This window comes from Propithecus coquereli, unplaced genomic scaffold, assembly GCF_000956105.1.
Source record: "Propithecus coquereli isolate 6110/MARCELLA unplaced genomic scaffold, Pcoq_1.0 Scaffold265, whole genome shotgun sequence".
Taxonomy (NCBI): Eukaryota; Metazoa; Chordata; class Mammalia; order Primates; family Indriidae; genus Propithecus; species Propithecus coquereli.
Window position 1 is genome coordinate 2,929,502 of NW_012148230.1, and position 26,925 is coordinate 2,956,426.

At 35.8% G+C, this 26,925-nt stretch overlaps 1 protein-coding gene across 1 annotated transcript in view; it reads left to right on the plus strand.

Annotated features, from left to right (window-relative positions):
- The window catches only part of MAN2A1 (mannosidase, alpha, class 2A, member 1), a 167,376-nt gene that overhangs the window by 109,994 nt on the left and 30,457 nt on the right, over positions 1-26,925 (plus strand). The window contains exons 13-16 of the mRNA XM_012647374.1: positions 7,763-7,928; positions 10,171-10,389; positions 11,478-11,600; positions 14,349-14,463. Of these exons, the coding sequence (XP_012502828.1) occupies positions 7,763-7,928; positions 10,171-10,389; positions 11,478-11,600; positions 14,349-14,463 (623 nt within the window). The remainder of the gene's footprint in view (positions 1-7,762; positions 7,929-10,170; positions 10,390-11,477; positions 11,601-14,348; positions 14,464-26,925) is intronic.

A 26,925-nucleotide genomic window follows, 5' to 3' on the forward strand; every position in this document is an offset into this window, starting at 1 on the left:
CTGCTACTATTAAACATATCTGTAGAGTTTTAATTTTAAATATTTATCCTTTTAGAGTTTCATTTGATTTTTTTATAATGTATTAATTGATGTGGTGAAATGCTCTACCTTTTATCTACCTTATTCATGTTTTTCTCTTTCCTTGGACATATTAATTATTATTTTAAAGTCTTATCAGCTAACTTCAATATCTGGGTCATGTGTGGTTCTGGTTCTTTTGTCTTTTTCATTTTGGTGTTTAGTCATGTGGCTCTGTCTTTTGAGATGTCTCCTAGTTTTATATTGAGTGTTAGACATTACATTAACATATAAAATTTATAGTGGCTCCAGAAAATGTCTTCTTCTGGAAGATACTATACCAGTCAATGACTATGCTAAATTGAGGCTAATTTTCTGAATCTCTTTTTCATCTAGCTTTCTAGGTTTTCAACTAATAGCTTGCTATATCCTGTAGGGCCTACTCCCTGATGTGTTCTGGGGCATTTCAGAAGCTTTCTGTTTAGGTTTCAAACTTGCCTTTGTGTGGAGCTTCAGTATTTGGCACTTGTCTTAATGATAAAATCAGCTGTGTACCTGAAGCTTCCCAAGTCCCCACCAAATGCTCTTTTGTCCTCTAGTGATTTGTTCTAGACTTTGTACTGGGCTTTGTATGGAATTCTCAACCTCTCCCTTACTGCAGATTGTTCTGTTGCTCTCAAGCAAATGATTACTATTTTTATCTAGTTTTTCTAGTTGGCTAGTAGATACGAGATCTCTTGTTTGTCATTAACTCCTCCATGTCTTCTGAAAGTGGAAGTGTTTAGGAAAACTCAAACCGTTTTTACTCTGTTCTCATATGACAACACAACAATCAACACAGAAGACGTCTGTGACCAAATGGCAGTGAAGGAGGATTCTCCCCACCACCAAGCAAGTAATCAGTTCTGCAGTGGATACCAGCTAGGTGTCCTCTAATTGAGTTCTGACACTACTTGGAGATAGTGTCAGATCCCACAGGTTGAAGGCTTAGTCCCCAAAACTGCCCCCCATGCTAGATGCCAGTTCCAAGTCCACACCTCTAGAACTTCTGAGGATTGGCTTCAAGTTAGGCTTCCCTCGACCCCTACTTTGAGTTTGATTAATTTACTAAAGCATCTTATAGAACTCGGAAAACCCCTTAGGTTTATCAGTTTATTATAAAAGATAGTACAAAGGACACAGATGCAAGAGATACATAGGATGAGGTACAGGGAAAGGGGCATGGAGCTTCCGTGCCCTCCCCGGGCATGCCGCCCTCCAAAAACATGCATGTGTTCAGCTCTCCAAACCCTGTCCTCTTGTGTTTTCATAGAGGCTTTATTACATAGACATGATTAATTAAACCCTTGACCATTGACCTTTAGCCCCTCTGCCTTCCCAGAGTTTGGGAGGTGGGGCTGAAAGGAGGTTGGGGGATGGGGCTGAAAGTCCCAACCCTCTAATCCTGCCTTCATCTTTCCAGCGACCAGCCCCTAAAGCTGTTAGTCAATTATTAACACACAAAAGACATCATATAAGAGATTCCAAAGATTTAAGTTTTTATTCTTTAATCGTATTATTTTTTTTTAATTTCAGCATATTATGGGGGTACAAATATTTATGTTACATATATTGCCTTTTTTAATCTTATTTTTAAGATAGAAAAAGTTTTAGGCTTTTGTTATCAAATCTATCAGCTTTTGACTTTGTTTTTTTTTTGGTTATGGTTAGAAAGACCTTTCTCACCACAAATTATGAATATTTTTTCCTACAAATTTTCTGTCTTTTTTTATGTTTAAAGTTCATTTGGAATCAATGTTGGCATATTATTTTAATGCTTCCATTTAATCATTTGTCTTAACTATAGGTAATTGTTAATTACAGGATTGTTTTTTCCATTTCATGATCCTTTTCCTTCTCTTATCTTTCTCCTAACAAAATGATTTCCACAGGATTTAGGTTGACATTGCATAAGATTCATGAGTTAATGTTGTGAGAGGTTTTTTGTCTTTATTTTGGCATTATTTTAGTTTTCTTACCTAGAAAGATCATATGTCTCTCCATTTATTCATTTTTATGTGCCTCAGTAAATTTTTATCATTTTCTGTCTATACATTCTAATCATTTTGCATAAAATTAATTTTCTATTTTGATTGGTCTCCTGATTAATTCTTAATTGACCTAACTGCCCCCTTTTCGTGTGTGTGTCACATGACATGCCTTGCACACCTTTGTCTTATTGCCTGCCCTATTACATTAAATTGACCGGTTTGTTTCTGTCTCTCCCTCTCCTAGACTGTAGGTACTTCCATGACTGGGACTATGTGTTCACATTCATAAGTTTATAACCACACACACCAGGTGGTATCCTTCTTTCCTTTTTCTTGCTTTTTAATTTAGTCATAACCATATGGTTAGTTTGTATGTGTGTACATCTCTGCACTGGTGGATTTATTCCCCTCTCAATACCGCCATGTTATCAAAACTCTTGTTTCAAGGTATCTGTGTTGTCACATGTGTGATTTTGTTAATTTCTTTTATTTATATTTATATATGTCTTATACAAAAAGGATTTATGACAGCTCAATCTGCGTTCCTTAAGTCATCCGCTGTGCCAGGGTCCTCGATCAGGAAACACTGAGGGTCTTGTAAGGGAGAGGAGAGAAGTGAATTGTTACTGAGATTCTACTTTGTGCCTGGTCTGAGCTAGGTGGTTTTCTAAACATTTTCTCATTTAACATCCAACAATAATTTTGTCTCCTGATTTTTATAGATGAGGGTATTAAGTCTTAGGGAAATGAAATAACTTGTCCAAAGCTTCTCAATCTGTTAAGTGGCAGGGTGGGGATTTGAGCTTGAATGTCTGACTCCAGAGCCCAGGAATCACAAAACTGTGATTTTTGAAGATCTAATATATATCTCAAAAAGACACTCTAGTTTTTAATAACTTGATTTTTTTTCCTGATAAGCATTATATTTTAAACCTAGAAAACAAGATGGAATATGTCAAAAGGACTTTAAATATAGATATTGCAGTTTTTGTTAACATATATATCTATATATTTTAGTATTTAGAATACTAAATATAAAGCTTAATACTCTTCTCTAGATTATGTTTCACAAATGAGGCTACCTAGAGAAGATGAATATATTCTTGTTTGAAATGAATTTTTTAATACATCGTCACGTATCAAGCATCAAACAAAATGAGTGCTAGTCTTTGCTTTGTTCTTAACTTTCTTCGTGACCTTGGATCTGTCATTTCCTCTGTCTTTATATCAGGGTTAATTACTTATCTTGCATTTTTCAAGGAATTGAAAAGCATTTTTGAAGAATCAAAATAATAAAAATGAAAATACCCTGATAAAATGTAAAGCCCCACACTAGTAGGTATTATTTATAAGTGATAAATTCTCCTAGTGGGATTTTTCTGCGTTAGTCATTCATCACCTATTTATTGAACGTTATTCTCTGCCAGGTACTGCGGTAGGACATGATGTTACAATTATTTTTCATATAAACTTCTGGTGATTGCTTAACTGGTTTTTAAACTACACTTACAGAGGACTTGAAAATATTTTTCATTTTTATCTTCCTTACACTGTCATAAAAACATGTAGTGTTTTTAAAATGTTTCCTTAAATATTGTTTTTGCTTACTTCATGCAGTGAGGTCATAAGGTGAGCTCCTCAGTGTATAGTGCAAGATTTTTTGTGTTCCAGTTTATAAATTTCCTTTCACAATATAATATACATGAAATATAAATAGCTTACATTCATCCTGAGCTTCTTCCTAAGGAGAGAAGCTCTGTGGGGATCTTTGGCATCGGTGAGGAGAAAGTTCTTCACATAAGAATTTGGAACTAAGGGAGTCTCCACAGTAAACTCCAGCTGACAAAAAGATCCTTGTATGCTTGTCTTGGGAGTGAAGTGGTTAAGAAGATGGCCCTGGGAGTAAAACTGAGTTCTAAGCACCGTTGTGTCACTTCTTAGCTGAACAGATCTTGGCAACTTACCTAACCTTGCTGAGCCTGAGTTTCCTCATCTGCCCAGTGGAATAGATGAAGGGCTGTGCCTCAGAGGTCGCCCATCAGAGCTTGGACTGGCCCAGGCATACGGAAAGCACTTTGAGTGAGAATTCCAAGGTCCCTGACCAGGAGGCATATTCCTTCCACTTTCCTTCATTGAGTCCCAGAAGGAGGCCTGTGTGGTCCTAATATATTGTTTACATTTTAGTGGGCACTGATTAGATTCGCCTCAAAGAGAGGACTCAGGGATTGCCAAATTTAGTCTTTCTTAACACAATGTGAGTTACTTCTATGAAAGAAGTGAAGGAATTCTGAATATACTCATACTCGGTAGACTTTTGAAGGACAGAACCATGATTATAGTGGTATTCCCGTTCTTCCATGAAGTGATTTTCAATTTAGTGTGAGCACACAGGAAGTTCTTTCATTTTTCTCTATTCCTTTTTCTCCCAACCAAAGTAGATCACCTTCTGCCCTCGAATTTGATTGGCAGTTAACATAGGAGTGCTTTTTCTTCATGAGATGAGAGCTGTTCCTTCTATGGACAGAATTGAGATAATTGTCTGTAACCCCAAGTTGTGAGACCCAGTGTCATTGAGAGCTAGGAGGCTGGATGAGCCTTAGTGGCAGATGATAGGTAAGAAGCTAATGCCGATGTGGGCAAATTGGAGAAGGAAAAAAAAACACTGAACATCCAGGCTAAAATAGAAACTAACCCTCCCCATTTTCAGGGTAAAAATATTAGTCTTTTATTAGTGTGGATCAAATATTGTTTATTTTCAGTAGTGAGTATGATATTATGATCTGATGCTGAAAGCTCTTGGTTTCATTCTCAACCAAAGGGCATAAAAGGACTCATGTTTTGGGATATTGGCAGCATAACCAATGTTTGACTACCAGACGTGATAATGACAGTGAAAATTTAGTTAATTTGTGATGGTGTACTTATTTCTGAGGGAACTATAATTTATATATGATCATACTTTCTCTGTACTCTACTCACAATGTACATAGATAGAAGTTTGTATATCAGATAAATTTGTACTGATGCACTTGAAGAACATGCTGTGAATCTCTAATTACGTTAAAAATTATTTTCTTAGTGCAGCATTATGCTCATTATATACTCTACACACTTAGTTTTGAATAGATTCCTGGCATGATAATTATATAATCATTCAGTACAGTAGAAACATCATTATGGTCAAATACTAATTAGCTACTAAAATGAAACAAAACAGAACCTAGTTCACAGCTTATTATAAAAAGTGATTTAATATGGTACAAAACCAAATGTATGGTTAAAATTATTATTTGTGTTAAATGTGAGTCATTTTTTTTTTCCATGGGAAGGAATCAGTGTTCTGGATGCTCATTACCTAATTTATTGCTTGGGCGCACATTACGCTTTATTATCACAGCCTTCGTGACCAGCTCTGTGTGGTGGAGCATTAAATGAACACGCCAGTAGGGGTGCTAGGCTTAGTGTGCCAAAAGTGCCGGGATGTGCTTCCGGGCTTCTGCAGAGTTAGACCGTTGGCCTCAGTCTTCAGGCCACAGTTTTCTCAAGTTCTTCACATACTAGCTCTGTCAGCCTCTGGGAACATGGGTTTCAGTAGTAAATCACTCATTTCTGGTGTTCTGGTTTGAATATCTTTGATGCAGAGAATGAGTGACCTTCCATTATTTTTCTACCCCAGTGCACCTTAGGAATATATAGTACTGTCCCATCGATAACAATAAACCCTGACAGTTGAGATTCTCCAGGTGCATTTGTGATGGGAGAACAGTCTGGTAAAATGTCAGCTGTGGTAGAGGACAGTGGGAAGGTGTAGGGAGGTTGACAGATCCCTGAGGTAGGTCTCTTGAGCACACTTCTCAAGGGGGCATTAGCCTCACTGTCCTTGGCAGTTGCTTCTGTGAATATTAATAAAATGGGGTTTTGTCTAGTACTAGGAGGTTTCAGTGGTCTTTATAAATACATTTGTGATTACATGACTTCACCTGTTCTTCTCTTGTATACATGTGGAGTCTCAATGAACATAAGCCATGCAAGTTAGGTCTTGTTATCCTGGTCTTACTATAAGCCTAATAGGAATCAGAGACATTCTTGGGATGTCAATGAACTTAAGCGATGCAAGTTAGGTCTTGTTATCCTGATCCTTACTATAAGCCTAATAGGAATTAGAGACATTCTTATTGTCATATTGTCACTTTTGGTATCTCAGAATATTGTTTAAACCATAAATGCTTCTCCTGGTAAACAATTTACAAGTCAAATGTTTTATAGATTTTGTGTTACATCCTCTTTCTTTTCCTTTGTTCTTTCCTGTTGTCCTTTATTTTAGTTTTGGTACCTGTAGGTATCTGTTTTATTTCTTAATGAACGGTTTATAATTCAATTGAAAGCAAAAATACATAGGACACATATACAGGGTGAGAGAACACTGGTAGGCTTTCTGATGCATCACAATAAACAGATGCCAGCTTGCTTCTACCATCTATAGATACTGTGTGTCAGGGAGAGGAAGTTGTTATCTAAATATTCAGTTCTGTGTTCCTGCAGTTACAAAGTTGTATAGGGAAACAAAATATTTCAGATCATGAAAATATTCACTAGTGAATCAATGAGTTATATTAATAGTCAAATATCTTCTTTGAAATACCTTTTGATTTATTTGAAGATAATATGGTGCATATTGATTATAAGTAAAATCATGAATCTTGCAAAAGATGCAGATTTCGTTGCTACTCACAGGCAAGGCCATGAAACAGGATCTGGCAGAGTTATGCTAGTGACAAAGTCAAGGTTGTTGGGTGTTTCAGTTGAGAATTATTTGAATATCAGAAAATTAAGAGAGGACTTTAGGTAAAATGATGAAATGTTTAAATATTTTTCACAAATATAATTGTGCTTAAAATCATCCTATAAAAATTAAATGTTACATGAAGGATGTCATAATGTACTTGTATAAAATATTAGAAAAATTGTGCCCAAAATCCCAGTTCATTCATTTTTTTGGCTTAAGTTAAAAATTGTACATAGTTGCAAATACTGCCTAAACTTGTTTTAATAGTTTTTATTTTCCTTTTTCTACCTAATTCCTAATCAAATCTTTTTTCATCATGATTTTCTATAAATTTTGGGCCTTATTATATAAGCGGACTCACTTCAAGTGACCTTTTTTTCCAGAATCAAATTCTTTGAGCAGTACAGGCCCCTTGTATATAAAATACATATGTGAATTAATATAATTCTGCATATATAGCCATGTGTTTTGCTGTGTTTTAGTAGTCTAAAATGAATGTCAGATTTTTAATTGAAGTTAATTGTGACTAAATTGCAAACAGACAAATTATGGATTCTTTTATTCAGTGAGATTAGGCAGGGATCAGAGGTATTAGCTGTATGGAGATGATTCTTTTAGACAGATGAATAAAACCATATTCATAAAGCTTTGTGGAATCTGAAAAAAGCTTTATTACAAGTTTATTTATGTCTTCGATTTGTAAAGCATTTTTTAAAAAGTTTTTTTGAATCATTATTTCATTACCCTTTGTACTATGTGATATTTGTTGTGATGAAATTGCCTGTTCTCTGAAAGTTCTTCTAGAATGTTCCTTTAATTCTTCTCTATAAGTTGGTTCTGTGACCTTCTATGAACTGAGGTATTACAAAGAATATGAAAGAAGTAAAAAAATTTTGAGATTCCAATAGTGAAGCAGCTGTTTTTGCAGGTACCTTGTGATACATAATCCTTTAGAACAAGACCGAACCTCAATGGTCTCGGTCTATGTGAGTTCCCCCACGGTGCAAGTGTTCTCTGCTTCAGGACAACCTGTCGAAGTTCAAGTCAGCGCAGTTTGGGATGCAAAAAATGTTATTTCGGGAACAGCCTATGAGGTATGTTTTGGCCATAGAACTTAAAGAAGCATTGTCAAACAAGCGTAGCCAGTGTATAGTGTGTGCGTGTATAATAGCCCCACTGAGCTATCGTGTTGGTATATGTGAAGTGGTGAAAGTTGTAAATATCAGAGAGTTTAACTGGCCAGTAAAAATGACACAGAAGGAAAATAGATCCTGTGCTTCCTAAAATGTTAATATTTATATTGTATATTAGTACATGTTGTTAGTATATATATTGTATATTTCTGTAAGTATGCATATTGTTAAGGTTTATTCTGAAGTAATTAAGCAATTATTACTCATAAAATTTTGAATTTTTTGTCTAACTCTATATAATGATAGTTATGCATGGTGAAATTTAGGTAAATACCACCCTTCTTAATGATTTTGAATAGTTTCAACTTTTCATTGCAAAGGTGACATAACACATCACGAAAGGGAGACTTCCTAAAATAATTAAGGTGCTTCTTTTTTGAGATATAATAATGGAAAATCCATGCTTAAGTAATATTTTTTTGTGTGTAAGTTTCTTAAACAGTGTTATATTGAGCCCCACATCACTAGAACGGTTAAGTTTTTAGAGTCTGGAGTGTAATTTAAACTGTACTTCTGGAGCTGCAGTCGTAAGCTAGGAATTTTAAAAGATAATTGCTTCTGCTTCTCAAAAGCCACTGCTAAGCTGGGCACGGTGGCTTGTGCCTGTACTCTCAGCTCCTTCGAGGCTGAGGAGGAGAGGATCCCTTGAGGCCAGGAGTTCAAGACCAGCCTGGCCAACTTTGTGAGACCCTATCTCTAAAAAAAAAAAAAAAAAAATTTAAAAATCAGCCAGGTGTGTTGGCGGGTGCTGTAGTCCCAGCTACTTAGGAGGCTGAGGCAGAAGAACTGCTTGAACCTAGGTATTCAAGACCAGCCTGGCCACTATAGTGAGACACCATCTCAGGAAAAAAAAAAGCCATTGGTGGTTACTTTTATATACGCATAATTTTTTAGATAGAAAGGAAAACGATAATATAAGTTTGGGTCAGATTTTACAGGAAGCAGCCCATCTAGAAAGTGAAACAGTAGCTCCAGCAAGGCGGGGATCATGTCTTATACTGTGTGCATCTTACATGCTCAGTGTCTGCTAAACCTCAAGCATTTGGTGGCTAGTGCTGATTCAACTAGTGTGTTTAATATTTATATTATGTTTACTATTTTTCTTATATACTGAAATAATATTACAAAAAGATTTCTGATAGGAAAAATCATTTACAGTAAGCCCTATGTTCATGATGCCCTCCTCTAGGTATCCATGAAGAAGAATATAGTAGAACAATTGAGGATGGTCATATAATTGCACATTTTGGATGAAAATATTAATGCCTTTGATAAGCCTACCAACTTGAGGTTATTAGGTTCTCTGGATAAAGTAAGATGTGTATACTCTACCCATAAATTATCAAAACATTTGTAGAATAGTATTATCCAGTCATCCTTCAGTATCTGTGGAGGACTAGTTCCAGGACTACCCCCTCACCTCCATGGGTATCAGAGTCCGTGGGTGCTCAAGTTCTCGATATAAAATGGCATAGTACAGATGGTCCCTGACTTACGATGGCTCAACTTACGACTTTTTGTTTTTAGATGGTGTGAAAGGGATACACATTCAGTAGAAACTGTACTTCGAGTACCCATACAACCGTTCTGTGTTTCACTTTCAGTCCAGTATTAATACATTACATGAGTTATTCAACACTTTAGTACGAATTAGGCTTTGTGTTAGATGACTTTGCCCACGTATAAGCTACTGTAAGTGTTCTGAGCACATTTAAGGTAGGCTAGGCTAAGCTATGATGTTTAGCAGGTTAGGTGTATTACATGCATTTTTGACTTACGATATTTTCAACTTATGATGGAATGTAACCCTGTCATATGTCAAGGAATATCTGTATTTGCATATAACATCCTCCTTTAAACTTTAATCTCTAGATTACTTATAATACCTAATACAATGCAAATGCTATGTAAATAGCTGTTATAATGTATTTTTTAAATTGTTACTTTTTATTGGGTTTTTTAAAAATATGTTTGATCTATGGCTGATGGCATCTACAGATACAGAACCAGGGAATACGGAGGGCCAACTGTATTCTCTTTTTAAAAAATATGATAGTTTGTTGTTTTTACCAAAAGTATAAATGGTTTGCCTGTCACTAGATAACATATCTCTTTAATAAATTCCCTTCCCTATCTTTTAAAGGTCTCTTTTCTAGCACATGTACCACCGTTGGGAATGAAAGTGTATAAGATTTTGGAATCAGCAAGTTCAAATTCACATTTAGCTAATTATGTCTTGTGTAATGGTAAAGTAGAAGATACAGGAATTTTCAACATAAAGAATAAATTAAATGCTGAAGAATCTATAACTCTAGAGAACTCCTTTATTGCACTCTGGTTTGATCAATCTGGGCTTATGCAGGTATGTTCTGAAGAGTTTTGAAATTCACTTACCATTTTTACTACAACATGTGTAGATTATTTATGCAAAGGGGGAAAAATGTCTTAAGTAGGGCTGTACGAAGTACTATGGGTGAAAGGGTACATGAGCAGCTATTTGTACCTTCATTAACCACTTGCTGCTCACGTGTGTATTCTGTGGGTGTTGCTGTTCCATGGACTGTTTGTTATTGGTCCACAAGATAGGTATGGAAATTGTGAATGTTTAGAAATGTTTGTGGAAACTTTGAAAGTATTTGACGGAGTCAAATGCCTATTGATTCTAATAATAATAAATTTGAATATTTGGTATATCACTTTAAATTTAATTTTTAAATTTAATTTTAATTTTTAATATTTATTTTTATTATACTTCAGAAAAATATTGGTTCATGCCTATTGGAAATAAAAAATAAGCCTGCTCGTTCTACAGGAAGTTTGAGAAGCACTGGTCTAGAGTTCCTAATTTATATATTTCTCTGTTCCTTGATGAGTGTGTTCTGACATTTAGTCCTGTTATGAAGGTTTAAATCCTGGGGCTAAGCATAAAATTTGGGTGTTTAACCAAGAATTATGAATTTTAGAGGCTTAAGTAGTATTTTTCAAGGCAGGCGCAATGGCTCACACCCATAATCCTAATGCTTTGGGAGGCCAAGGTAGGAGGATTGTTTGAGGCCAGGAGTTCAAGACCAGCCTGGGCAACATAGTGAGACCCTGTCTCTACAAAAAATTTTAAAAATTAGCTGGATGTGGTAGTGCGTACCTGTACTCCTAACTACCTGGAAGGCTGAGGCGGAAGGATTGCTTGAGCCTAGGAGTTCAAGGTTGCGGTGTGCTGTGATCACACTATTGCACTCCAGCCTGGGCAACAGAGCAAGATCTTGTCTCTTAAATATATATATATATATGTGTGTGTGTGTGTGTGTGTGTGTGTGTGTATGTATATATTTATATATATTTTTCAATCTATGCTGAGGTAATTTTTAAAAAAATTGTCATGTACATGGAACCAGATACAGCATGATTAACATCTTAATAGTGAGTTGCTTTAAAATTTTTTTTTATCTTTAGAAAATGATGACTAAAGAAGATGGTAAACACCATGAAGTAAAGGTGCAATTTTCATGGTACGGAACCACAGGTAAAGCTGACAAAAGTGGTGCCTACCTCTTCTTACCTGATGGTGATGCCAAGGTAAGTGGTGCTGATGAGATGACAAGTGCAATAAATACTCACTGAAAGAATATTGAAGAAAAAGATAGTGTGTCTCATGATTTTATCATTGATTCATCTATTAGAGATAGATGAGCTTTGGGTTTCAATATTATATCACCTTATTGATGCTTAGCAGTTTGCAGTTGAAAATTAGATAAATAATTTTTCAGAGTTAGAATTCAGTTAGGATGCTATTGATACAATGAACAGGTGCTCTCTCCATGGAAAGAAGCTTGTTCAGAGTGGTGGTGTAGTGTTTTATATATATTCATCATAAGAGATATACAGACACAAAACATCTAGCCACATGGGAAAAATAGATTGTCTTCTTATCTTTAATAAATGATTTTTTTTCACCCTTGACTATAAAAGTAGTATATGCAAACTCTGGCATGTTTTGAAAATGCAAAAAACTATGAAGAAAACATTAAAATTTACCAACTAGTGCACAACCCCGTGAAAACCACTGTCAACATTTTGATGTATTTTTTTACTGCCTTTTATGGATATCCCTTTTCCCCCATTCTTAAGTCTTATCTTATTGCAGGTACATATGCTATTTTTATTGCTAACAGTGTTTACAATCTGATGGCATGTTTTTTGAAAATAATTTTAATATACATTGTGGTGTTTAAGAATTCCCTGATGTATATGTACTTTTTCCTCCTGATTCTTCACTACTGTAACATTGTGATAAGCTTTCTCTGTGGCATGCTTTTTATACAATTCTGATGATTTCCTGAGAATAACTTTCTAGAAGAGTCATTTTGTATCTGTGTCTGAAGCCTTTTAAAGCTTTCTGGTACATACTGCTTATCTTCCTTCTAGAAAGATTGCATAAGTGTTCATTCCCATCAGCATTTTTTGGTAGTAACTCTCTAATATACTAATTTAAGCACTGAGAATTAGCGATGTTAAAAGCTTTGCCTATAATAATAGCTTAACAGAAAAATGTTTTCCTGTTAAAACTTTTGTGATTACTAATGAGATTGAACTTTTCTATATTCATTTATCTTTCATGCTTCTTTTGTGAGTTTCCTTTGTATAGTCTTTGACCATTTTTCTGTTGTGTCTTATTGATTTCTAAGTACTCTTTATATGTGGTAAAATTAGTCTTTTTCCCTATATGTTGCAAAATTTTCCCTCATTGTGTCATTTTATTAATTATTTCATTATTCTGTTTTACTAGTTTTAAATTTTCGTGTAGTCAATTCTGTATTTTTTTTTTCTGTAGAATTTCTTTCTTTGTTTTAGACCTTTATGGATTTTCCCCACCTCAAGATCAGTTAACTATTCTCCTTATTGTTTTTTTTGCCTAGAGACCTGTCTCCTGAAAAAACTTACTTTTGTTCCACAAATTAGGGAAACCCACTAAAGAAAATTTTGATTTTAAGGATTTATATAGGCCACACTAAAGACTCTAATTTTTTTTTTTTTTTTTACGGTTGTTGTTTGTTTGTGTTTTTCTTATATTGGCAAGAAATTAAAGGCTAACTACAGATCATACTAGGCATCCCAGGAGGGGCAGTGGTTCCCAGGTATAAGCCATTTCAGTGTTTTCTCACCACTTTTCTCACTGGAGAGGCATTTTATTTCGATTGACTGTTCTTATAGTTTAAAAAAAAAAAGTAGCTGTGCTATGGAATATTATATATGGACACTAATAACTAAGTTATTTATTTAAAACTATTTTATCTTTAAATAGCTCTAATGTCAGTTAGAAAGATAAAGAGAATTTTCATGTATTTACAGAGAAAATAAAAGCACATCAGGGAAGGAGGTAGTCTAGGGTATCAGAAAAAAGGCAAGAGCCCAGAACTCACCATTCTAGCTTCTCATCCCCCTCCCTCACTTTCTAGCTGTATGGTAATTGGGTATGGGATCTTTGTAAACTATTAAGCATTTTATTAACTCCAGAATATTTTCTCTTGCCAAAGAGGTAAATTTGGAAAAAGATTACACAATCCTGAAAATCTTGTACTGCTTAAGTAGTTCACATCACAAGCCTAACTTTTTATGGTATTGTCGAGCTAAGGTATCTAATACTTAAAAAATATAATTCCTCATAAATGCTTTAACTTTGTTCCCATGTCGTATAAATTATGTGCTTTATTACCGTATTTTCTTGAATTTAGATTCTAAATAGTAAAACTAAACCAGTGGTTTCTAAGTAGTTTTTTCAAGTTTGTAAATTTACTTTATGTTCAGCTAGTTCTTTCAAGTAAAAGGGCAGAATGTTTTATAGCTTAGTAAACCTGACTGTGATTAAACTGTGTTTTTGAATCCTGCTTTCTGTTTGCCTAGATGACTCCCTGTACTCATCTTGCCACCTGCCCAGAGCCCTGAACATTACGGGGCCATGGTTATAATAAATATTTGCCTGGGAAAATGTCACTGCTGTAGAACAATTGCTGTTTCTAATAAATAACTATGTGGACAATATAGAAGGATTTGAATTAGAAATTTTTAGCTTAGAGGAATGTCTATAGATCCTCTAGGCTAATCAAGTTGTATACACTTGTATTTTCTGTCTTCAGCAATTTTTTAAATAACAAAACAATTTAATTTTTATAATGTGTGTATTCTGATACCTTGTAAGATTTGTTTTTTATTTAAAATTGCAAATATCAGGTGACACATATTTGCTAGTTTGAAAACTATAATAAACATTTCTTGAAGTTTACAAGCCAAAATATTTTTCTTAAAAATATCATTTTGTCCTCGCAGCCTTATGTTTACAAACTGCTGCCCTTGGTCAGAGTGACACATGGAAGGATTTATTCAGAAGTGACTTGCATTTTTGAACATGTTACCCATAGTGTCCGACTGTACCATATACAGGGTAAGAAAACAGAGAAATGCAATTATGAAATATATGTATGCTGGTTCTTGAATTCTTATATTTCTTGTGTCAACTTTGGTAAATTAGCAATTGATTTTTCGAGATGATTTTTTTCTAAATTTGACATCGTATTTATAGTATGATTTAAAATATGATACTTACCCTTTGATAGTAAAAAATGTTAAGACATTTTACTCCCTACATATACATGTTCTTTTCTTCTGTGTCTTCTCTTTCCTATTCAAGTATTTATCTTAGTCATGATCTCCTTTACTAGAAACATTATTTCTAAGACCGGAAAACAATATAGTGTTTTGTTTGATTTTATAAAATGGAAATTACATCATCTGTGGCATTCAGTTAATGGACTACTGACTGGCTGTGAGACACACACACACATGCACGCACGCATAGCCTGCCTCTTTAAATATAGACTGTATTGCAATATCATGTATCACTGGATTGTAACTTTAAAGGAAAAGTGTTCTAAACTAGTTCTGTTTGTTTACAGCTCTTTACCTGATAGAGTGTAAAATCAGGCCATTGTTTATTGCTGTTAGAACAATATTGAGCAGAATCTTTATGAACTCAAATGACAGGGAACAGGCTTTTGATCCTTTTAAGAATTTAACTCTTGGCAATGGAATGATTCTTCCATGGGGTCTGGATGGAGCTATGGTTTCCAAACACTCTCATACTTGCAAAGTTAGGTTGGTTGATTTTGAATTCAGTGTTTTTAGAAAGGAGTACTTTTCCAACCCCAAATTTAATCCTAGTAACCAGGCCATTTGCCATTTTCCAACTCACTTAGAAAAAGACCTCGTAAAAATGCCACTTAAATTGATCTTTTCATTAGCCAAGTTGAAAAAAATTAAAAAAAGGAGAAATATTTCCTTGAATCTACATATAGGTAGTAAATAAAGCATTCCACCAACTATGATAAATGTCTAGACAGGCACTGTTTCCTCGTTAGGTATTGTGGGGAAACAGGATACATGCTCAGGGAATTTCTTAGATGGCTGAAGTTTAATTTTATGATTTCATACTCTAAATTTAATCTTGCATTTATTTAACTTTTTTTAAACTTCAAATTTTATTAGTGTTTGCCTTTTGTTAGGATTTCAGATATGGACAAACTTCCTTATGCAACTTCTTAGCTAATATGATGTGTTTTCAGAATAACCCATGATTCATAGGCTGAATTAAGAAGTAAGAGGTCTCTGAAAGGTGGGAAAAATAATACTAGACACTAAATTTATGTCCTAAGTATGACTTCTACAGTTATCTGCAATCAATTTGCTACCTACAGGAAAGCCTGTAGTTCTGAAATTATCTTTTACTGACTTTCCCAGAACCTCTGATTTTGACCATCTGTTTGTACTCCTGCATACGCTATTGTTTAACACCCCTGAGAGCTCTAAAGTTACATTTTCAGCTGTCACCAAAGGTTTCATTTTATGGATGGAAAATAGCATTATCACACAAGAAGATGTGCTTATCTATTTTTAATTTTTCTTTAAACTGTTGTTTCTTAGTGGAAAAGTTCTTCCTTGAGTACAACGTGGCACACACTTTCACACAGACTCGTGTCATCAAGTTTGATTTACATTCGTTTTTTTTTTTTTTTTTTTTTTTTTTGAGACAGAGTCTCACTCTTCTGCCCGGGCTAGAGTGAGTGCTGTGGCATCAGCCTAGCTCACAGCAACCTCAAACTCCTGGGCTCAAGCGATCCTTCTGTCTCAGCCTCCCGAGTAGCTAGGACTACAGGCATGCGCATTTTTAGTTGTCTGATTAATTTCTTTCTATTTTTAGTAGAGACGGGGTCTCACTCTTGCTCAGGCTGGTTTCGAACTTCTGAGCTCAAACAATCCGCCCGCCTCGGCCTCCAAGAGTGCTAGGATTACAGGCGTGAGCCACCGCGCCCAGCCTACATTCGTTTTTGATCATTGTATTTAGTGATAGGCTGTGCGTTAGAGTGAATACTGAAGCAATTCATCCTAAAATTCTAACCTCTCAATCCAGTATATTTGCTTACTTGCTTTCGCTTATATTTAATCATGTCTATCAATGTCACTGCCTCTTCTGAGTTTTCTCTGATTCTCACATCACAGGATGGCTTGTGTAAAGGAGATGGCCCTCTTCTGCTGCTGGTGGCTATAGCTTAGCCTGCCGTCCTACCTCAGTGGTTGATTTGGAAATTAATAGACTCTGACTGGCCTGTTTACTTATTCCAACCAACTGCACTCATCAGAACTAAATGCTTGTCATTTTTCCTTTCCCTTCTCCTTTTATCCCCCTCTGGGCGGGCAGTGAACTGACCAGTGGCTTACTAATAGCCCTTTAACAGGAGCAGGGGCCACTGAGATGTGACAGGCTCCTGGCCTTCCAAAGTGGCTCTCAGTGTGGCCCGTTTTCTATTCGCTGGCCTGGCCTCTGCCTCTTTTCTCTACTTCAGTTTTTTATTTTCCTTTCTCATATGTTTCCATTTTAGATTGTCTTCTCTTCCTTCGTGTTCTGATGCATGTTGAAAAGAAAAAAAGTGACAGATAAATAAGTATAATACGAACTTAATTTGGAGTGCTTCTCTGGATGAGTTTTACTGTAGTTGCCTAGATTCAACCTAAAACCTGCAGTTATAAACTTAAAGTGACTTATAAATCTTTTTTTCCTCTCTCTCCATCCCAGAACGTTTTTTTCCCCAACATGAAAGTAGTTTGTAGGAGATGGAGAAACCAGAATTGCCCGAAATACTTTCTTTCAAACTATTAAATATATACCCTCCAATGTTTGTATTTGACCCCTCTCAACAAATCTCCCTTTGGGAAAAGATAAGCCCATCTATCCTGTTCTTTCACACACTGTTGCCTGAGGATGCAGGTTGGATGGATCCTGGTTCATTGGGGTTTTAATGAAATCACTAATCAAAGCCTATAATAGAGATGTGACGTCTTCAGGGTGTTTGACTCTCCAGGTGTTCACACTACCTCAAAGGTTAATCAATCTTTAGGGGTTTGGTTATGCAGAGCCAAGGGATCCATATTAAGAAATAACTTGAAAATTCTTTAACATTCTAAACTTCGGCCTCCTGTAAACCAGGCATCGGGGGGAGACTGATCAAAACACATAGACAAAATGTGATCTTTCATCTTAGTTGTAAAGAAAACTTCAGCCAACTTCCAAGCTTTTGTAGATTGGCTTTTAATTAGTATTTCTTAAAATAACAAAAATATTTATTCTTGAATTTAACTTAATAAGCTATTTTTTGGATATATGCAAATTTCCCCTCTTTAGTTTCACCAGATATAGTTATTTGGAATAGTATTAATGAGTAGAGCCTGTTGTTAGTACCAGCTTTCCAATCCAGGATGAAATGGGGGTTGAGGGAGAGAAACTATTAATATTTTATGATTATATGCTATAATTGTATTAGGTTACTAAACCAGTTAATTATACAAAAGATTTTATGATGTCTCAGCAACAAGAGATTAAAAAAAAAACAGAAAATGAGTTAATGTTACAAATTTTCTTTATTGGGTACCTGTATTAAACCTTTCAAATTCAGTTTATTGAAAGTCTTATAAAAAAACCAAAGTAATGAAAACACTTAAAAAATCCTTACATTCCTCAATCTCTATTTTAGTTGCTCTTTGACCCTTTTCTACTCAAGGTAACTTTTGTCCAAATTAAGTTTCAGAAAACAAAATCAAGAACAAAAATCAAACACTTCCCAAATTATATAAACTGGTCATTATTGATATTGAAACATACTGAGTTGAGAGGCATTGGTTCAACCCTACTTTTGTTTTTGGTTTGGTATTTAGTTTCTCTATTTGCATTGTCTCCAGATTCTGAAAATGATTAGAAGTGCCACTGAAAGATTCTCTCTTTCATTTAAGCTATTAAAAGAACACTGTGTTTTTCTTTTCATTATCATTCAGACATCGCATTCAAAAGATTTCCAGAAATATTAAATTAGAAGAGATCTTGTGCTCACTAGCTTCAAAAACTCTACAAGATCAGAGCAATTCAGAGATTTCTAATGAAATATAATTCTTTGCCTTATGTCAGGTTAAATAAAAAATCCATTTTATAGCACCCATAATTTAATGCAATGCTTTTTTGGAACTATTTTATGATTTCTAAAAGATTATTAATTTTGTAGAAAATAACATTTTTCTGGGAGAAAAAGGTAGGGGAGGTGGGAATTAATATTTCCTGCAGTATAATCATCTTTTGTTAAGTTGAAGCTTTAAACATTAGCAAATAGGCTACTTGAGCTTTTTTTGTTAATCTTGGATTAAAAGATAGAATATGGTAGAAGCTCCTGTGTTCCCTCATGTTATATTTGATAGTACACGTTCACAAAAAGTACATACCTTGCAGTAACATGATGATCAGTAAGTGACATAGCCAACTGTGGCTTTATTTGTCTTCAGAGCTGTAATTATTGGACTTCAGGGCCCTAGTTTTCTAACATCAACAGCTACTTTGAAGAATTAGGTTGCTATGGGTTACCAGTGTGTCATGTACATTTCCGCTGGCACAGGGGTCAGGTCCCAGATCTGTTGTAGTGTGTACTTTCAAGTTTTGTTTCCCCTCAGGACTGTGTTCTCCTAGGCAGGTGTTTGTGAGAGAGTCAATGAGTGAGTATGTGTGTGTAAGGCATGTTTTAACCCTTAGGAGAAATATCTTAAATGCAATACTTTTGCCCTATGTTCTGCTAACATATTTTAAAACTGTATGTAATGGATCTTGCTAAAAGAAAGCAAGTAGCCTGGAGGTAAAATGTAATGAACTGCCATCAAAAAGTATGAGAGGAAAGACTTTCCGTTGACTGAAATGACGGAATAATTTCCTTGCATGGACACATTTAGCAATCAGAGTTGCTTAGTTTTTCTCTGAGCAGTTTTGAATATATTAATATAAACCTAAATGGATTTATAACATGACTCTTAAATTTTAGAGCCAAAATGAGCTTCATCTAGTTAAACATACAAGAGGACCTCAAAATGCTTGTGGGAAGATGGAATTTAAAAGTAAAAATAAAACATATAAAATATATTTCTTAAGAAAAAAGCTCCATCAAGTTGAGGACACTTTTTAAAGTAATGATATTAATACCAGCCATTTATAATAGTCCATCTCTAAAGAACTGAGGGTCAACGCTGTCTTTGTTACATTATTAACTGAAGAAAAATGAGTGAAAAATTTTTTAGGATTAGGAAACAAGTCAAAAGGAGCCAAATCAGGACTGTAAAGGGGACGCCTGATGATTTTCCATTAAAACTCCTACAAAATTTCCCTTGTTTAATGAGAGGAGTGAGCAGGAGCTTTGTCGTGGTGGAGGTGGACTCTGGTGAAGCTTTCCCAGGTGTTTTTCTGCTGAAACTTTGGCTACCTTTCTCGAAACACTCTCATAATAGACAGATGTTATCATTCTTTGACCCTCCAGAACGTCAACAAGCAAAATGCTTTGAGCATCCCAAAAAACTGTTGCCATGACCTTTGCTCTTGACTAATCCACTTTTGCTTTGACTGGACCACTTCCAGCTATTGATAGTCATTGCTTTAGTTGTACTTTGTCCTCAAGGTCAAACTGGGAAACCCATGTTCCATCTACTGTTACAATTCTTTGAAGAAATCCTTCAGGATCTTGATCCCACTTGTTTAAAATTTCCATTGAAAGCTCTGCTCTTGTCTGCAGCTGATCTGGGCACAATAGTTTTGGCACCTGAATGGGAAGTTTGCTCAACTTTAATTTTTTAGTCAGAATTGTGTAAGCTGAACCAGTTGAGATGTCTATGGTATTGGCTATTCTTTCTGCTGTTATTCATCAGTCTTCTATGATGAGGGCACAGATCAGATGGATTTTTGCCTTGCAAACTGATGGGAGTGGTCTGCCACTGTGAGCCTCATCATCAACGTCATCTCGTGGCTTCTTAAAACAAGCATCCATTTGTAAACTACTGATTTCTTTGGGACATTGTCCTCGTAAACTTTTTGGAAAGCATCAGTGATTTCACCATTCTTCTACCCAGGTTTCACCATAAATTTGATGATTATTCATGCTTTAATTTTAGCAGAATTCATGTTACTCTGATAGGTACTGTTTTCAAATTGATGCCTTATTCTTCTTGGTGCCTCAAGCTAAACCCTGTTTAGACATGTTATAACAAATTAGTATGAGTTTATTTTGGCACAAAAATGTTTTGAAATCCATGCATAGTTTTTTCATAGTAGGCATTTTCCATGAACTTTTTGAAGATCCCTCTTCTGGACCACATTGGAAATTGGAGAATCACATTGGGATTTAGAAATCCAAATTGTTAATTTTGCCTGCAAGCGAACTAGAGTGACCTTGGGTTTGTCCTTTAATTTCTTAGGGACTCAGTTTCTTAATCTATAAAAAGATTATTAAATAGTCAATTAGGTGGAACTATCAAAAAGTCTTCGTAAAACTCAGTATCACATAAAGTCTCTTGTGCTTGACTCCCTGCTTCTAAATTCATTTTCTATACTTGATCTTAGCCAAAAGTTCGAGAAGTGGTTAAATTCATCTTCTAAGGACACTGAGTCTGGAGCTTCCATCCCTGGTGTATACTCCACTTATAAACAAGGTCTTAGAGCTTCACTGAAGTTTTTTTTATTTCCATAAAAAGATTCATGAAGATATTAAAATGGTTTGCAATCAACCTCATTTTTTACCAAAGCCACATTCCATATTTAGTTTGATTTAAGAGTAAAAAGCATTAAGCAAGTTATGGCTAGGCAGACTTAGGTAATTAAAACATTTTCGGAATATCGTAATATGCAATTGACTGCTAAGGATTTTTTTTTTTACTGTTAATTGGAACTTTTAAAAACTGAAATAAGTAGTGATGTGTCGAACCTGATTATTCCCTACAGGCATGAAAGAGAAAGTTATTTTAAGGGACGATGAACACATTCTGGTTACACAAATTCAGAACTCAGCGGTTATCTTGGGGGCTGTTTGAGAGCAGCTGCTGTGTGGAAGGTGTAGCTCCTTAGCAGGGAAACATCATCCCCTACAAATGTGTGTTGCAGTGAAGTCAGATGAAGGGCACGGGCATGGCAGACAGGGCAAGTGTGATGGTGAAGAGCTGAAGCTCCGGAATCAGTCCTCCTGCATTTCTTTTCCAGGCCCTAATAGCTCTGTCGCTTATTCGGTGTTTGACCGTGTGGAGGTTACTACCTATGTGGCCTTGGTTTCATCATTGTGAAATGGTGACAGTAATAGAGCCAACTTCACAGGGATGCTGGGAGGAGTTACTATCCATGGAGCTTGGCACATAGTAAATGTCATATCTATTAAAGAGGCTGAGCGGCGGGCCAGATGAGCTAGACCATAAGTGTCGTAAGACAAAGAATGGTCATTGAGGGTGTAGGGGAGACTTGATGAGGGAAGGGAGTTGTTGAGGTGCTAGATCTTGGAGAAATGCCACTTAAATGGGCAAAAAGGAGGAAAAGAGTATCACACGGTATGAAGTGGGGTTGGTTAGGTCAAACTTCCTGATTCCTGTAAGAATTTGAAGAACTGTGTGTCTCATATATTTTTAAATTGACATCTGGTTTTTCTTTATGCATGTAAATAGTTGCAAAGGATGTTATTTTTGGTGTATTGTAAATAGTGACATTTAAAAATAAGCATATCCAATGGGTAGTGATTTGATACCAAATCATGCATTTTTAAAAAGCCTGCACTAGCTTTTCTTTAGCAGTCGGAAATTTCACATCATTATTTTCTCCTGGAACTCATAATTCCATTCTGCTTCCCCAGAAAATTTTATCTTAATGTAATATTTTTATGGTTGAGAGTATCGTTATTGGTCAGTCTTTCGTTACTTCTCTAAAAAATCATTTGTGTATATGTGTGTATAAATTAGAATTTGAGAAATATGTCACCTTAAGTCTGTAAGTATTATTAAATTTTTTCTGGATTGAGCTGTAAAAATTATTATGTAACATGCAGGCCGGACGAGGTAGCTCAGGCCTATAATCCTAGCACTGTTGGAGGCCAAGGTGGGAGGATTGCTTGAAGCCAGGGGTTCGAATTCGAGACCAGCCTGAGCAAGAGTGACATGTCAACATGTCAACAAAAAAAAAAAGAAAAGAAGAAAAATTAGCCAGCTGTGGTGGTTTTCACCTGTAGTCCCAGCTACTCGGGAGGCTGAGACAGGAGGACCACTCAAACGCAGGAGTTTGAGGTTGCAGTGAGTTATGATGATGCCACTGTAGCCTGGGTGACAGAACAAGACCCTGTCTCAAAAAAAAAAAAAAAAAAATGCAATTGGTAAAAAAAAAAAAAAAGTTAATATTTTGATAATTTTATAAATTTTAATGGAAACATTTCTCTCAGTGGATTGTACTCTTTTTTTTTGGTCCCTAATAGATAATGTATCCATTGGAAACTATTACTTATTGCTAGAATGAGTTTTTTCAGCATTGATTTTATTCTTAATTTTTGTTTTTATAAATATTAATGCAAAGGAACATTCACATAAGTAGCTGGTAATGGAAGGAGTTTTGTTTTAGGAATATCATTCAATACTTTGAATTCCTTCTAAGTGAGACACTGTAAGTCACAGAGTGATATATTATCAAACATTAATTTTAATCAGTTATTTTTAATGACCTACTTCCTGACAACCTGATTAGCTATGCCTTCAGTTTTGTTGAACGCAAGCAATAGGAAACCACATGTTTTGCAAAAGTATTTGTTAGTCATTAAAGTCCAATCAGACACCAATATTTCAAATTGTCTTTGTCCAGCACCCACGAGAGTTAGGATGCGTGAGAGATATACTTCTTTTTATTTTTTCTTTTTGTTAAGTTCAGTGAAGAAATAGTGAATGAGTGGAAGAAAAGGAAAAGGAAGAAACAGACCTGCCACAGAGCCAGGTCAACGCGAGGAATGATATGAATCCAGGGCTTTCTGCCTAAAGGAGCCTTGGAAAGGAGCATGTTTGGGAGAAGAGGAAGTGGGCAGGTTCAGGGTAACTGTCAGTGCCGAGGGTGTGCAGACAGACTGGACAGACTGCTGTGATTATTCCAGCGTTCTCCTCTCCCCTGTCCAAGCCTGAAGCATAGGGAAGGTACCAAGAAAACTCTAGTGTTTTGAGCTGTTTTATTCACCTTCCAGGGGGGTGCTTTAGTTCCTTATCCTTATCTATCTTGAGGTTAAAACGGTTTGATGTAGCTGTTATGTTCCCTCTAAAACAGAGCTTCTGCAAAACCCTGTTGTTGCATAAAATCAATGATTATTTTTTTAAAAAAGACATCTTTCTAGTTCTGTTAGGTATGTTTCAGTTATTAGGCCTTCAGGTATATCATACTTTATTGGTACAATCTTTACGCAAAATTTACAATCTGATCGAAATACCGTAACTTTCCTATTATACATTTACTTTTTGACATTGTTGTGAGAATTATTGAAATGTAAAGCATAAAATGTGTATACTAGTGTCTAACTCATCAGTGACCGATAAATAATAATAGCTGTTTATCTAGTAGTGTTTTTCAAATAGTACAAAGTGGTATATCATCATGTTCTTAAATTTGAGACTCGGAATGAAATTTACTAAAATTTGTATTCATGAAAGCAGATGTTGAAATTTTCACTTGTAGAGAAATAATCAATATGAACATTTACAGAACCAGAAATCAGCAGTGCCTCAGAGGTAAATTAGATCTTATAATGGATAATAAGTTGAGTAAGTCAACATGGAGAAAAAGGTCATCCGGTTGTGGGAGTTATTACCATTTTTATTTTGGTATTTTCAGACATAAATACAGTTTTTTGAAAATATAGTCATGATAATATTTGCTTTTTAGAAACGACGTTTCCATGTTGACTTAGCTTATTGTTGTGAGAACTTTCATTTAAGCGTACATGTTGAACTAAGCAGTGTATGTTAATTAATAACCATAAGTGTAAACTCTAAGTTAAGTTGGATAAAGTTCACAAATAAAACAAAGTCACAAAATAAATACATAATAGAAAATGTATTTTTATATGTTTGATGATTTAAATACAGAATAAAAAGCTCCCAAATCGGAGAGGGAAATACTCAAAATCAGAAACTCTGGGGTTTTTTAATGACAACTATTATTGTCCTACTTGTACAAACTGATGGCTCTGTCACCCTTTCTGCTCAGACACAGATTGGAGGGAAAGGGATGAGAGCAACAATTAGATAGACAGCAAGGTTCCCTTTTGCCCCAAAGCCAGCATTGTCAGGATACTCACTCAAGACCTTGCTTTGAATCATAGATGGGTTTTTTTTAAAAGAGATTTATTTTACATGATTATGATACCATATGTTGAATTGCAGTTAAATTTTTGTTTGCAGACTAACATGCCTCTCTTAGGGTTCACACCATCACTTTTCATTTTCCTAGATGGATGTGGGCCAGTTGTTATTATCCCATCTTGATCTAAGACTTCTCCTAATCACATATTAAGTGCCACTGATAAGATACTGGATTTTTGCCGGGGCACGAGTGAGGCTCTTTTGTTCTTTCTCCTAAGCTATCGCGTCTCACTCCTGTAACTGGCTGAGTGTGGCAAGAGTGGTGTCTGATTATTCAGAGTATATCCCTTGGAAAAGTGTACTTTGCATTTCAAAATAGCTAGAATAATGAAAATCTGGAGAGGTGAAGAAGCTTGAGCTAATTTGGAGATTCTGCAGTTTGGGGTTGGATTGGGTGATTCCAGATAAGAGTCTACAAAGATTCAGCTGTGGATAGTGCAGAGGAAATGACACCTAGGGTTCTCCAAAGGCTGTTATCAGTTGCTGCTCAGAGATATGACCCCAAGCTTTCCATGTATATTCCTTAGAGTCTTTACACACTTCCTGGATGTTTTTGCCATCTCGTCTTTGAGGCATGTACATGTGCCAGGGATGCCCTCAAGTTTTTCTCTCCCTACTCCAAGGAGCACCCTTCTTAGTTTCCTTAGACTGGTGCTAAGCAACAGAATCAATAGGGTGATGCCCTTTCTTTTCTGTCCCCTCTTTCCTGATCCGCCCAGTGGGGGAAGGCTCTAAGGAGACCAGTGTCATTTTGAGAGTGGCTGTAAGACCCTGTAAGCCTGAGGCTGCTGCGCTCCCAAAGCTGTGACATGGCCCGGCCTCCTGACAGGGACCTGCTTGGTTTTATTTCTTCTTGCCTGATATCTTAGGAAATATTCTTCCTTTAGAGATGCTTACAATTATTTTTATAAATACACATACAAATAATTTATACGTATATTCTTTTGACAAAAATTTCCCACAATACAGATATAAGATACAGCCTTTCTGGCATCTTTGTCTGTCCCCATCCACTCCTTAGGAGGGAGGAATCAGATACACACACATGTGCACACAAGCTCCTATACCTGTAGAAATGTATAGCACTGTGTTTGTGTCAGTTTTCAGCCTAAAGTTTGTCATACTATACAAATGCTGCATTTAGTTTTTTCATCAGATCTTTATCTGCCGAGACAGGTGGCTACCTCGTTCTTTTCATTTGCTACACAGCATTCCATAGCACGGTGTACCTGATTTTGGTTATTCCTTCCCCTGTTGATGGGCATCTAGCACATTTTCCCATTTTTTGCTCCTAGCAGAGCTGCTGGTACATACTTCCTGTGGTTACAACTATGCTACCCTCAGCTAGGTACAGTGAGGAGGAACTGCTGTGTAATAAGATTATGTGTCTTTAATATCTAATATGTATTAATATAACTTTTTTGGCTTACAAAGTGAGTGTGCCGTTTTTAAAAGAGAGCTTTGAGTTGTTTTCAAGAAGTTTTGGGATCTGGAAAGTCTTGTCTCTTATTTCACTCAATTAAATGGTTCTTGCAGCATTTCAGATCCCAGTTCAGTGCCCTCTCTTCTTTAAAAAAAAAAAAAAAAAAATCTGAAGATCTTTTCTCTACTTAAAGTTACTACAAGGCTTCACCCAATTGTTGGTCCCAGAGTTACTTCAGCTTTCTCCAAAAGTTGGTCTGCTATTTCACTCAATTAAATGGTTCTTGCAGCATTTCAGATCCCAGTTCAGTGCCCTCTCTTCTTAAAAAAAAAAAAAAAAAAATCTGAAGATCTTTTCTCTACTTAAAGTTACTACAAGGCTTCACCCAATTGTTGGTCCCAGAGTTACTTCAGCTTTCTCCAAAAGTTGGTCTGCTGCTCGAGAGGTTAGACCTGGTTGTTCCAATCTTGTGACCTTGAGCAAGTGATTTCCTCCTAGGCTTAGGGTCAGAATGAAATTAGTTATTATGTGTAAAGCATGTAGTAAGCATATGATGTGTAGTGAGCATTGGTAACTGTTGGCTACTGTCATTGCCAAATAGCTGCCCCCCTTCACTCAGCAGACATTGGCAATACGCCATCTGCGTGCCGGGAGCATGAAGATAACTGAGACGTGGTCCCTACTCTTGAGGAACTTCCATTCTAATCT